Below are 14,898 nucleotides of genomic sequence, written 5' to 3' on the forward strand. Positions count from 1 at the left end.
AGCGTTCTTCCTCCAGGCGTCGGGTAGTGAGGGAGTGGCGGTGAAGGAGGCCCAGGACCTCCATGTCCTCGGCAGAGTGGGAGGGGGAGTTGCAATGTTGGTACACAGGGCGGTGTGGTTGGTTGGTGCTAGTATCCCAGAGATGTTCCCTAAAGTGCTCAACGAGGAGGCATCCAGTCTCCCCAATGTAGAGGAGACCGCATCGGGAGCAACGGATACAATAAATGATATTGGTGGATGTGCAGGTAAAACTTTGATGGATGTGGAAGGCTCCTTTAGGGCCTTGGATGGAGGTGAGGAAGGAGGTGTGGACACAGGTTTTGCAATTCCTGTGTGGCAGGGGAAAATGTCAGGATGGGAGGGTGGGTTGTAGGCGGGCGTGGACCTGACCAGGTAGTCACGGAGGGAACGGTCTTTGCAGAAGGCGGAAAGGGATAGGGAGGGAAATATATCCCTGGTGGTGGGGTCCGTTTGGAGGTGGCGGAAATGTCGGCAGATGATTTGGTTTATGCGAAGGTTGGTAGGGTGGAAGGTGAGCACCAGGGGCGTTCTGTCCTTGTTACAGTTGGAGGGGTGGGGTCTGAGGGCGGAGGTGCGGGATATGGACGAGATGCGTTGGAGGGCATCTTTAACTACGTGGGAAGGAAAATTGCGGTCTTTAAAGAAGGAGGCCATCTGATGTGTTCTGTGGTGGAACTGGTCCTCCTGGGAGCAGATACGGCGGAGGCGGAGGAATTGGGAATACGGGATGGCATTTTTGCAGGAGGTAGGGTGGGAAGAGGTGTAATCCAGGTAGCTGTGTGAATCGGTGGGTTTGTAAAAAATGTCGGTGTCAAATCGGTCATCACTAATGGAGATGGAGAGGTCCAGGAAGGGGAGGGAGGTGTCAGAGATGGTCCAGATAAATTTAAGGTCAGGGTGGAATGTGTTGGTGAAGTTGATGAATTGCTGAACCTCCTCACGGGAGCATGAAATGGCGCCAATGCAGTCACCTCCTCCAAGACTTCCATTTCCCCGGCCCCCAACGCCTCATCTTCACCATGGATATCCAGTCCCTCTACACCTCCATCCGCCATGACCAGGGCCTCCAAGCCCTCCGTTTCTTCCTCTCCCAAAGTCCCTAACAGTACCCTTCCATCGACACTCTCATTCGTTTGGCCGAACTGGTCCTCACCCTTAACAATTTCTCCTTCGAATCCTCCCACTTCCTCCAAACCAAAGAGGTAGCCATGGGCACCCGTATTGGCCCCAGCTCTGCCTGTCTCTTTATTGGCTACGTAGAACAGTCCATCTTCTGTAATTACACCAGTAGCACTCCCCACCTCTTCCTCCGCTACGCTGATGACTGCATTGGCGCCACCTCGTGCTCCCGCGAGGAGGTTGAGCAATTCATCAACTTCACCAACACATTCCACCCTGACCTTAAATTTACCTGGACCATCTCTGACACCTCCCTCCCCTTCCTGGACCTCTTCATCTCCATTAATGATGACCGATTTGACACCGACATTTTTTACAAACCCACCGACTCCCACACCTACCTGGATTACACCTCTTCCCACCCTACCTCCTGCAAAAATGCCATCCCGTATTCCCAATTCCTCCGCCTCCTCTGTATCTGCTCCCAGGAGGACAGTTCCACCACAGAACACACCAGATGGCCGCCTTCTTTAGAGACCGCAATTTTCCTTCCCATGTGGTGAAAGATGCCCTCCAACGCATCTCATCCACATCCCGCACCTCCGCCCTCAGACCCAACCCCTCCAACCGTAACAAGGACAGAATGCCCCTGGTGCTCACCTTCCACCCTACCAACCTTCGCATAAACCAAATCATCCGTTGACAATTCCGCCACCTCCAAATGGACCCCACCACCAGGGATATATTTCCCTCCCCACCCCTTTCCGCCTTCTGCAAGGACCGTTCTCTCCGTGACTACCTGGTCAGGTCCACGCCCCCCTACAACCCACCCTCCCGTCCTGGCACCTTCCCCTGCCACCGCAGGAATTGCAATACCTGCATCCACACCTCCTTCCTCACCTCCATCCAAGGCCCTAAAGGAGCCTTCCATATCCATCAAAGTGTTACCTGCACATCCACCAATATCATTTATTGTATCCGTTGCTCCCGATGCGGTCTCCTCTACATTGGGGAGACTGGATGCCTCCTCATGGAGCGCTTTAGGGAACATCTCTGGGACACCAGCACCAATCAACCACACCATCCCGTGGCCCAACATTTCAACTCCCTCTCCCGCTCTGCCGAGGACATGGAGGTCCTGGGCCTCCTTCACCGCCACTCCCTCACCACCCGACGCCTGGAGGAAGAACGCCTCATCTTCTGCCTCGGAACACTTCAACCCCAGGGCATCAATGTGGACTTCAACTGCTTCCTCATTTCCCCTTCCCTCACCTCACCCTAGTTCCAAACTCCCAGCTCAGCACTGTCGCCATGACTTGTCCTACCTGCCTATCTTCTTTTCCACCTATCCACTCCACCCTCCCCCCCCCCCGACCTATCCCCTCCCCCACTCACCTATTGTACTCTATGCTACTTCTCCCCACCCCCACCCTCCTCTCATTTATCTCTCCACCCTTCAGGCACTCTGCCTATATTCCTGATGATGGGCTTTTGCCCGAAACGTCGATTTTACTTCTCCTCGGATGCTGTCTGAACTGCTATGCTTTTCCAGCACCTCTAATCCAGAATCTGGTTTCCAACATCTGCAGTCATTGTTTTTACCTTGTTGTCTATAAAATCCCTGACCACAAAGAATGGTGGATGCAGAATCACAACTTTTAAAAGCAATATAATAAAAAAGATTAAATATGTAAGGGAACCTGTTGCGTGTTGCATACAGTTCTGGTGACTACATTACAAGAAGAATATGGATGCTTTGGAGAGGGTACAGAAGAGGTTTACTCGGGTGTTGCCTGGTGTGGGGGATTTTAGCTATGAAGAAAGGTGAAATAGACTGGGTTTGTTTTCATTGGAATGAAGAAGGTTGAGGGGAGACCTGACATAAGTTTATAAGATTGTGAATAGCATGGATAGAGTGGAAAGTATAAGGCTTTTTCCCAGGGTGAAGAGTTCAATTACTGGGGACACAAGTTCAAGGTGCTGGGGGGGAGCAGTTTACATGTACAAAGCAAGTTTTTCACGTAATAGATGGTGAATGCCGGGAATGTGCTGCCAGAGGACGTGGTGGAAGCAAACAAGATAGCAGCATTCAAGAAGTACCTGAACAAATACATGAATGGGAAGGGAATAGAGGTATACGAATCTTGTAAGTGAGGAACAGCTTTAGTATGGCAGAGAAAACTGCGTCAGCACAGATCTGGAGGGCCGAAGGACCTGTTCCTATGCTGCATTGTTCTCGGTTGAATGGAAAAACTTGACTTACTTTTTCTCAGATTCAGCATAAGTATAAAATGGTTGAATGTGCTCCTATCCTATATCATTCTCATTCTATGAGTGCTGTCCTTTGGAAATGAAAATAATTGATGTGGCATTTTAACTAAATTAGGAAAGACAAAACACTCGTAACGATAACAAGGCTTATTTTCTCTACTTCTAATCAATCCCTCAAACCCATCTCAATTTGCAACCCCTAACAAGTGGGAGATGTTTGTGGGTTGATTCATGACCAGGATGTAGATTATCTGTTAAGCTACTTCATGGCTGTGTCCAGAATGCCAGGTCTCCTCAGGCATATTCCTACCAAAAGGACTCTATAGAGGCGAGCACCAAATCACCCAGACCCATTCCCCTCCCCTATTAGCCCTATATTCACCCCTGACCAATGCACCTAACCTACACATCACTGAATACTATGGACAACTTAGCACAGCCAATTCACCTAACCTGCACATCTTTGGATTGTGAGAAGAAACCAAAGCACCCAGAGGAAACCCACGCAGACACAGGGAAAATGTGCAAACTCCACACACACAGTCACCCAAGGCTGGCATTAAACCCGGGTCTCTGGCACTGTGAGGCAGTAGTGCTAACCACAGTGCCACCGTGTCTGCTCCCTGAGACTCTTCTAACCCAACTGATGACCACCCAACTTCCTTTATTCCTCCGAATGCTACATGGCAATGTAAGTAATTCCCCCTCCTCTGTGACTCTCACCCACTGTCATCAGGCTTTTGTTTAATAAAGCCACTCACTATGCCAGCGTTGTTGCTATCTATCACCGACTGCTGATCTTCAACACCATTGCCTCAGTTTTCTTAGAGCCTCAATCATTATCCTGGCACCACAGAATCATAGAGTTACAGAGGTATACAGCCCAGAAACAGATCCTTAGGCCCAACTACTCCATGCCAAACAGGTTTTCTAAACTGAACTAGTCCCATTTGCCTGCATTTGGCTCACATCTCGAAACCTTTCTAATCTATGAACCTGTCCAAATGTCTTTTAAATGTTGTAATTGTACCTGCCTCCACCACTTCCTCTGACAGCTCGTTCATATATGCACCGCTTTCTGTGTGAAAAAGTTGAACCCTGGGTCCCTTTTAAATCTTCACCTCCCACTTTAAACGTATACCCTCTAGTTTTAGATTGGGTAAAAACAATGACTGCAGATGCTGGAAACCAGATTCTGGACTAGTGGCGCTGGAAGAGCACAGCAGTTCAGGCAGTATCCAAGGAACAGCGAAATCGACGTCTCGGGCAAAAGCCCTTCATCAGGAATAAAGGCAGACAGCCTGAAGCGTGGAGAGATAAGCTAGAGGAGGGTGGGGGTGGGGAGAAAGTAGCATAGAGTACAATAGGTGAGTGGGGGAGGGGATGAAGGTAATAGGTCAGGGAGGAGAGGGTGGAGTGGATAGATGGAAAAGGAGATAGGCAGGTAGGACAAGTCCAGACAAGTCATGGGGACAGTGCTGAGCTGGAAGTTTAGAACTAGGGTGAGGTGGGGGAAATGAGGAAACTGTTGAAGTCCACATTGATGCCCTGGGGTTGAAGTGTTCCGAGGTGGAATATGAGGCGTTCTTCCTCCAGACGTCTGGTGGTGAGGGTCCCCCTCCGTCCAAGCATCAATGAATTTAAATACACGCTGTGACATCAAACAATTCTTGCGTCGCCTCCGTCTCCGAGCTTACTTTTACAATCAGGATTCCTGCCCACCTTCCGAGGACCCCTTCGCCCACCTCCAACACACTGCATCCACCTGGATACCCCGCGCTGGCCTATTACCTGCCCTCGACCTCTTAATTTCCAACTGCCGCCGGGACATTAACCGCTTCAACCTGTCTACCCCCCCCCCCACTCCAACCTCTGACCCTCACAACGCACAGCCCTCCAATCCCTCTGCTCCAATCCCAACCTCACCATCAAGCCAGCGGATAAAAGGGGCGCAGTGGTAGTCTGGCACACTGACCTCTGAAGCCAAACGCCAACTCAAGGACACCTCTTCCTACTGCCCCCTCGATCATGACCCCACCCCCCCATCACCAAACCATCATCTCCCAGACCATACAGAACCTTATCACCTCAGGAGATCTCCCACCCAAAGATTCCAACCTCATAGTCCGGGAACCCCGCACTGCCCGGTTCTACCTCCTTCCCAAGATCCACCCATTGTCTCAGCATGCTCCTGCCCCACTGAACTCATCTCTACCTACCTCTACGCTGTCATATCCCCCCCAGTCTAGGAACTCCCCACATACGTTCGAGACACCACCCACGCCCTCCACCTCCTCCAAGACTTCCGTTTCCCGTCCCCAACGCCTCATCTTCACCATGGATATCCAATCCCTCTACACCTCCATCCGCCATGACCAGGGCCTCCAAGCCCTCCATTTTTTTCCTCTCGAGACGTCCCCAACAGTACCCTTCCACCGACGCTCTCATTCGTTTGGCCGAACTGGTCCTCACCCTTAACAATTTCTCCTTCGAATCCTCCCACTTCCTCCAGACCAAAGCGGTAGCCATGGGCACACGTATGGGCCCCAGCTATGCCTGTCTCTTTGTTGGCTACGTAGAATAGTTGATCTTCCGTAATTACACTGGCACCACTCCCCACCTCTTCCTCTGCTACACTGATGACTGCATTGGCGCCACCTCGTGCTCCCACGAGGAGGTTCAGCAATTCATCAACTTCACCAACACATTCCACCCGACCTTAAATTTACTTGGACCATCTCTGACACCTCCCTCCCCTTCCTGGACCTCTTCATCTCCATTAATGATGACCGACTTGACACTGACATTTTTTACAAACCCACCGACTCCCACAGCTACCTGGATTACACCTCTTCCCACCCTACCTCCTGCAAAAATGCCATCCCGTATTCCCAATTCCTCCGCCTCCGCCGTATCTGCTCCCAGGAGGACCAGTTCCACCACAGAACACACCAGATGGCCTCCTTCTTTAGAGACCGCAATTTCCCTTCCCACGTGGTGAAAGATGCCCTCCAACGCATCTCGTCCACATTCCGCACCTCCGCCCTCAGACCCCACCCCTCCAACCGTAACAAGGACAGAATGCCCCTGGTGCTCACCTTCCACCCTACCAATCTTCGCATAAACCAAATTATCCGCCGACATTTCCGCCACCTCCAAAAAGACCCCACAACCAGGGATATATGTCCCTCCCTACCCCTTTCCGCCTTCTGCAAAGACTGTTCCCTCCATGACTACCTGGTCAGGTCCACGCCCCCCTACAACCCACCCTCCCATCCTGGCACCTTCCCCTGCCACCGCAGGAACTGTAAAACCTGCGCCCACACCTCCTCCCTTACCTCTATCCAAGGCCCTAAAGGAGCCTTCCACATCCATCAAAGTTTTACCTGCACATCCACCAATATCATTTATTGTATCCGTTGCTCCCGATGCAGTCTCCTCCACACTGGGGAGACTGGACGCCTCCTAGCAGACCGCTTTAGGGAACATCTCCAGGACACCCGCACCAATCAACCACACCATCCCGTGGCCCAACATTTCAACTCCCCCTCTCACTCTGCCGAGGACATGGAGGTCCTGGGCCTCCTTCACCGCTGCTCCCTCACCACCAGACGCCTGGAGGAAGAACGCCTCATCTTCCGCCTCGGAACACTTCAACCCCAGGGCATCAATGTGGACTTCAACAGTTTCCTCATTTCCCCTTCCCTCACCTCACCCTAGTTCTAAACTTCCAGCTCAGCACTGTTCCCATGATTTGTCCGGACTTGTCCTACCTGCCTATCTCCTTTTCCACCTATACACTCCACCCTCTCCTCCCCTCCCCCACTCACCTATTGTAGTCTATGCTACTTTCTCCCCACCCCCACCCTCCCCTAGCTTATCTCTCCACACTTCTGGCACTCTGCCTTTATTCCTGATGAAGGGCTTTTGCCCGAAACGTCGATTTCGCTGCTCCTTGGATGCTGCCTGAACTGCTGTGCTCTTCCAGCACCACTAATCCAGAATCTAGTTTTAGATTCCCTATCCTAGGATCAAGACGTTGGTTGTTTATCTTATCTATGCTTCTCCTAATTTTATAAACCCCTCAGCTTCCTATGCTCCAGAGAAAAAAGTCCCAGCCTATCAAGCCACTTGACACCCTCCTAGTTCTCACAAGTCCTTCAAACTCTCGCCCTTTGAAAATATGCTGAATGTTGTGACCTTAACGCAATTATGTGACCCAGATCCTGGACTCCTTCAAAATGTTTTCATGTCTCAGAAATGTCTTAAAGTTTATTAGTCTATATTCCCATTAATGCTACGTGGCATAATGTCATTATTTTTATAAAATGACTCCCTCACCATTAACAATGCCACTGAAAATCTACTAGTACTTTTAAATTTTGCCACACCTCTAGACATCCTAATTAACTTAATTAATTAAGAAATAGCATTTGAAGATGTCAGGTTGTTACTCTTGAAAGCAGTTCCTAGCTCTAAGAGTTATTTCTGATACAAAGTTTGGAATTTAAAACCCTGCTGATTGTTAGCAGGAAGAGGAGGTTGAAAGAGAGTCCTCCACAGTTTTGGAATCAGGTAAAAGTCGTAGGACTGTTGTATGAAATCATTTCTGGTACTCAGTGATAAATATCAGCCTAACATAACTGTACAAATTGATCGAGATAAAATATTCAATTCATAAACTTTATTCAGCTCCAGTTTAGATAAGAATGTAGATTACTAATTTTGCAGGTGATAGAATAAATTGTTTTTTTTGTGTGTCCTTACATTTCAGTGATATTTCCCAGAGTGATTCTTTGGAGAGAATTGAATCTAAAGCCTTCGTTGATCTTCTGGACTTAGTGGAACTGTAAGTGATTTCGTAAATAATAATCTACAAGTGCTAAAACAATTAATACCACTATGGCCAAAGGTTTAAAATCATTTGGGTGGAAACTATCTGGTGCCATAGAGCTAATCTTAAGGTTAGGACCTGATGGAAGTGTTGATGTGAAGGTGTTGGACCAGTGATTTGTATGTTTCCGATCAGTCTTGTGGAGATGTGCCAACAAAGGCAACAACTATGCACTAGTTATGTGTAGCCAAATTGAACAATTAAGTCCCTACTTTTGGCAGATTTAGATCGTCTTGAGGACAGATAGGTCCCATTCTGAGGAAAATCTGGCAGTGGAGTTGATTGGTCAGGTTCTGGCTCAGATGGGGTGGTGTTGAGTGTTGGGGCAGTTGGGAGGCTCAGGTTACCTCTGGTAAGAGCAAAACTCTCAATCATTTTGAGAAGATTCCCTCCCATCTAAAATTACTGAACTTCTATTAGAATCTTGGAGGGTTTTTTTTCTAAAATAAACTTAACAAAGAAAACTCCAGCAGCGGAGCTATGTTGAAATATACAGTCACATGGACAATCTGTCTGGAAACTTATTCACACCTCAGTCCTACAAGAGAAATGAACTAACCTTTATGACAAACTAAATTCAAACAACATGGTGTCTGCACACATTCCAAGACCTCCAACTTCAATGGATATTCAATCACATAAACACAGAACATTGGCATCTACTTTAATGATTGGGTAGACCAATTATTGAAAGAAACAGCAAAGGGACTATTGTAGGAATAACGGATTTTGTGCCAAGATAAGGGACCTGTGATCAGTATAATTGCAGGCCCTTATCTCAGCAGAGTTGAGTTATTCCCCACAGTTACTACCGGGAGGAGGATCCCAGATAGCTATCCCCACCCGAAGAGCAATCCCCAGAGCCATCTCCAGAAGAGGGATCCTGACGGCAATTTCGACACCGACTGACACAGGCCTGTTCTTTACCAGGGGAAATCAATGGTGACTGACCATGACCAACAGACCTGAGTACTGACAATCTCCGAAAACTACCCATCAGACCGACATCACAAGGCCTCAGGCACATCCTGAGGTGAAAACCAGCTTGCAAAAACCGCCAGAAAGCAAGAAGAACCCGGTACTCACCCGATAAATCCAAAACACATTCTACCACATCAGTGAACTCAAACCAGACTCAAGGCCTACATCATCCGAAGTCTTCAGCGAGGCACCCGGTATGGCAAGTGGGAACAACCAACTGTACTTCAAAACTGCAAATTCTCCCCAGTGGTGAGCTTAATTCCTGAGATCCCATAGTTTCCAACCTAGCTTGCCAGGAGGAAGAGGTGGATGGTTACAGTGCAGGAAACCCCAAGGATAGGAAGCCAAATAAGAGTTTGTGATAAAAACCTGCTGCTTAGTTCTAATAGTGTTTAACCTGTATTCAGTTTAATAGTGTATCTAAATACTGCCCTCTGTATAACTGTGTCAATTTCACTGTTTTATTGAATTTGCTTTTTAATTCTTGTATTATAGAACATAGAACATACAGTACAGCACAGAACAGGCCCTTCAGCCCACGATGTTGTGCCGCCCATTGATCCTCATGTATGCATCCTCAAATTTCTGTGACCATATGCATTACAGCAGTCTCTTAAATGTCCCCAATGACCTTGCTTCCACAACTGCTGCTGGCAACGCATTCCATGCTCTCACAACTCTCTGTGTAAAGAACCCGCCTCTGACATCCCCTCTATACTTTCTTCCAACCAGCTTAAAACTATGACCCCTCGTGTTAGCTATTCTGCCCTGGGAAATAGTCTCTGGCTATCGACTCTATCTATGCCTCTCATTATCTTGTATACCTCAATTAGGTCCCCTCTCCTCCTCCTTTTCTCCAATGAAAAAAGTCCAAGCTCAGTCAACCTCTCTTCATAAGATAAGCCCTCCAGTCCAGGCAGCATCCTGGTAAACCTCCTCTGAACCCTCTCCAAAGCATCCACATGTTTCTTATAATAGGGTGACCAGAACTGGATGCAGTATTCCAAGTGCGGTCTCACCAAAGTTTTATAGAGCTGCAACAAGATCTCACGACTCTTAACCTCAATCCCCCTGTTAATGAAAGCCAAAACATCATATGCTTTCTTAACAACCCTGTCCACTTGGGTGGCCATTTTAAGGGATCTATGTACCTGCACACCAAGATCCCTCTGTTCCTCCATACTGCCAAGAATCCTATCCTTAATCCTGTACTCAGCTTTCAAATTCGACCTTCCAAAATGCATCACCTCGCATTTATCCAGGTTGAACTCCATCTGGCATCTCTCAGCCCATCTCTGCATCCTGTCAATGTCACGCTGTAGCCTACAACAGCCCTTTAGACTGTCAACGGCACCTCTAACCTTTGTGTTGTTTGCAAACTTGCTGACCCATCCTTCAATCCCCTCATCCAAGTCATTAATAAAAATTACAAACAGTAGAGGCCCAAGGACAGAGGCCTGTGGAACACCACTCACCACTGACTTCCAGGCAAAATATTTTCCTTCTACTACCACTCGCTGTCTTCTGTTGGCCAGCCAATTCTATATCCAGACAGCTAAGTTCCCCTGTATCCCATTCCTCCTGACCTTCTGAATGAGCCTATCATGGGGAACCTTATCAAATGCCTGGCTAAAGTCCATATACACCACATCCACAGCTCGACCCTCATCAACTTTTCTAGTCACATCCTCAAAGAACTCGATAAGGTTTGTGAGGCATGATCTGTCCCTCACAAAGCCTTGTTGACTGCATTTAATCAAGCGATGCTCTTCCAGATGGTCATACATCCTATCCCTCAGAATCCTTTCAAACAACTTGCAGACGACAGACATGAGACTTACTGGTCTGTAATTGCCGGGGATTTCCCTATTTCCTTTCTTGAAGAGAGAAACTACATTTGCCTCTCTCCAGTCCTCAGGTACGACTCCAGTGGACAGCGAGGATGCAAAGATCTTCGCAAGTGGCGAAGCAATCGCATTTCTCGTTTCCCAAAGGAGCTGAGGACAAATCTGGTCCAGGCCTGGCGACTTGTCAATCTTAATGTTTGACAAAATTTTTAGCACTGAAAATGTGTTGCTGGAAAAGTGCAGCAGGTCAGGCAGCATCCAAGGAGCAGGAAAATCGATGTTTTGGGCATGAGCCCTTCTTCAGGAACCTGAAGAAGGGCTCATGCCCGAAACGTCGATTCTCCTGCTCTTTGGATGCTGCCTGACCTGCTGCGCTTTTCCAGCAACACATTTTCAGCTCTGATCTCCAGCATCTGCAGTCCTCACTTTCTCCTCGAAAATTTTCAGCACATCAGCTTCCTCTATCTCTATCCATTCCAGCATGCTCTTCAAAGGTTTCATTCACTATAAAGTTTGTTTCTTTCATAAAGACAGAAGCAAAAAACTCATTTAGGGCTTCCCCTATCTCCTCAGACTCCACACACAAGTTCCCTGTGCTATCCCTGATCGGCCCTACTCTTTCTTTGACCATTCTCTTATTTCTCACATAAGTGTAAAATGCCTTTGTGTTCTCCCTAATCCGTTCTGCCAAGCCTTTCTCGTGACCCCTCCTGGCTCTCCTCAGACCATTTTTGAGCTCCTTCCTCGCCTGCCTGTAATCCTCTAGAGCTGAGCTTGACCCTAGCTACCTCCACCTCATGTAAGCTACCTTCTTCCTTTTGACGAGACGCTCCACTGCTCTCGTCATCCAAGGTTCCTTTATCTTACGCCTTCTTTCCTGTCTCAGAGGGACAGATTTATTTATCACTTGCAACAACTGTTCCTTAAACAGTCTCCACATGTCTATAGTGCCTTTACCATGGAACAATTGCTCCCAGTCCATGCTTCCTAACTCATGTCTAATCGCATCATAGTTTCCTCTTCCCCAATTAAATATTCTCCCATTTTGCCTAATCCTCTCCTTCTCCATAGCTATGTAGAATGTGAGGCAGTTGTAGTCACTATCACCAAAATGCTCTCCCACCACAAGATCTGATACCTGCCCCGGCTCATTTCCGAGCACCAAGTCTAGAATGGCCTCTCCCCTCGTCGGTCTGTCAACGTACTGAGTTAGGAAACCCTCCTGAACACACCTTGCAAAAACAGCTCCATTCAAATCTTCTGCTCGAAGAAGGTTCCGATCAATATTGGGAAAGTTAAAGTCACCCATTACAACAACCCTACTACGTCCACACTTTTCCAAAATATGCCAACCTATGCTTTCTTCAATCTCCCTGCTGCTATTGGGGGGCCTGTAGTAAACCCCTAACGAGGTGACTGCTCCCTTGCTGTTCCTAATTTCCACCCATACTGACTCGGTAGGCAGATTTTCCTCGACAATGGAAGCTTCTGTAGCTGTGATACTGTCTCTGATTAGTAATGCTACACCCCCTCCTCTTTTTCTCCCCTCCCTATTCTTTTTAAATGCTCTAAACCCTGGAACATCCAGCAACCATTCCTGCCCCTGAGAAACCCATGTCTCTGTTATGGCCACAACATCATAGCACCAGGTACTGATCCATGCTCTAAGTTCATCACTTTTATTCCTGATACTCCTTGCGTTAAAGCAAACACACTTTAACTGATCCCTTGGTTCCTTGCCAGGAAAATCCATCCCTCTAGCTGGTCTACCTCTTGCTACGGCCTCATCTGCATCAACTCTCACCTCCGGTATACAGCTCAGGTTCCCACCCCCCTGCCATACTAGTTTAAACCCTCTCGAACTACTTGAGCAAACCTTCCACCCAGGACATTGGTCCCCTTCCAGTTCAGATGCAACCCGTCCTCCTTGTACAGGTCCCACCTTCCTCAGAAGGCATCCCAATTATCTACATATCTGAAGCCCTCCCTCCTACACCAGCTGCGTAGCCACGTGTTAAGCTGTGCCCGCTCCTGTTCCTCGCTTCGCTGTCTTGTGGCACCGGTAGTAAACTAGAGAACACTATTCTGTTCGTCCTGCTTTGCAGCTTCCATCCTAACTCCCTGAAATCACATTTTATATCCTCAATCCTTTTTCTGGCTATATCATTAGTGCCAATATGTAACATGATTTGTGGCTGTTCGCCTTCCCCTTTTAGAACCTTATACACCCGATCAGAGACGTCCTGGACCTTGGCACCAGGGAGGCAACATACCTTCCGGGAATCCTGATCCTGACCACAAAATCTCCTGTCAATTCCCCTAACTATCGAGTCCCCTTTTGGTAGTTAAAAAAACACGGAGATTCTTTTGCCCTGTCACACCTGTCTACTGCCTTCTTCATTTCACATTCATTAAATAAGTCCAGTGTCAGAACCAGAGATTTGAGGGTGATTCAAACCATCTAGAAAATGAACAAATTACTGATTGCAAACCAGAAACCCTACATTCTCTAAGTTTCCCCTTCCCCTGCACTGGATGTGCAAAGATCAGCGAATCACAGCTTCAGCCATAGGCCATGGCAGCGTTGACCACATTTTAAGAAAGTAAAACACCTTCAAATGATGCCTCAAGGTAAAGCCACCTTTGCCTTCCCTCTCCTACAGCAGCAGTCTCCACTTTTCACCAGTGAGATGTTGTCCTTATTAGGCTTAAGGCTCTCTGATTGGGCCTTCAACCTGAAGAGTACGCACATCTTTGTTGATTTGAAGATGGATGCAAAATATAGTCAGGAGAATATAACAATTAATGCTTTGTCAATAAGTGCAGGGTCACTATCTAGCCACCTTACTTTTACGGGCCATAATATTCCACACCATCTGCCTATATAATGATGCATGCAAACTATTCAACAAATTAAGCAATGTAGAACTTAGTACAATTTTTCCAATGAAATGTTATACTGATGTGAACATTAAATTGCAGCTACCTTTAAAATGACACCTTATTTTCTCAACCTGAGTCATCATTTCAATCGTTGGTTGCAATTGCCAGCTAAGCCTCTAACAGCTTTGCATCAATCATTTCCATGACAAAAATCTCTATTTAAAGGTCAATTTTTGGAATGGAAAGATTGAACGAGCATATCAAATTTGTAGATGAGGTTATTATGTAGAATACAAAACATTTTCAGCTGTGACCTATTATCGCTGTGTGTATAAATATGGTAGTGTCCCTACCCCTGGACTAGGATGCTCAGGTTGAAGTTCCACCTGCCTCAGAGGTGTGTGATAGCAACTCTGAACAGGTTAATTAGAAAAATAGATTAAATAAGAAAATGTAAATGCTAGGTCACCGAGGTGCTTTCTCTGAGGAAAAAATATGGTTTCCCTTATAGAGCAGAAGCAGCTTCCTGGGCTGGTAACATCCAAACCTAATAGGAGCAGGAGTAGATCATGGGAATCCCACCACCAATTCACCCATCACCCCAAATCATCCACCACTTCCCCCTCCCCCAACGAGTGCAAGTCTCCAGATGATTGCCCCTTTTGTCCTCCCCTAGAGATGGTGGAGAAGATATGGAATGTTAAGCATCTGTAACAATGCTGTGATCCATAATTGTCTTTTGAAGGCTCCAATTGATTCTGCCTCCATCATATTCTTGGTTAGAAACAAAAAAACTGCAGATGCTGGAATCCAAAGTAGACAAGCAGGAGACTGGAAATACACAGCAAGCCAGGCAGCATCAGGAGGTGGAGAAGTCGTCAT

General features: G+C 47.5%; 1 protein-coding gene across 1 annotated transcript in view; it reads left to right on the forward strand.

Annotated features, from left to right (window-relative positions):
* LOC122553174 (lutropin-choriogonadotropic hormone receptor-like) overlaps positions 1-14,898 on the forward strand; it is a 111,154-nt gene that overhangs the window by 44,290 nt on the left and 51,966 nt on the right. Inside the window, exon 3 of the mRNA XM_087990964.1 lies at positions 8,186-8,260. Within this exon, the coding sequence (XP_087847090.1) occupies positions 8,186-8,260 (75 nt within the window). The remainder of the gene's footprint in view (positions 1-8,185; positions 8,261-14,898) is intronic.

Source organism: Chiloscyllium plagiosum, unplaced genomic scaffold, assembly GCF_037043375.1.
Source record: "Chiloscyllium plagiosum isolate Xiang-an unplaced genomic scaffold, Cpla_swu_hap1 HiC_scaffold_10, whole genome shotgun sequence".
Lineage (NCBI taxonomy): Eukaryota > Metazoa > Chordata > Chondrichthyes > Orectolobiformes > Hemiscylliidae > Chiloscyllium > Chiloscyllium plagiosum.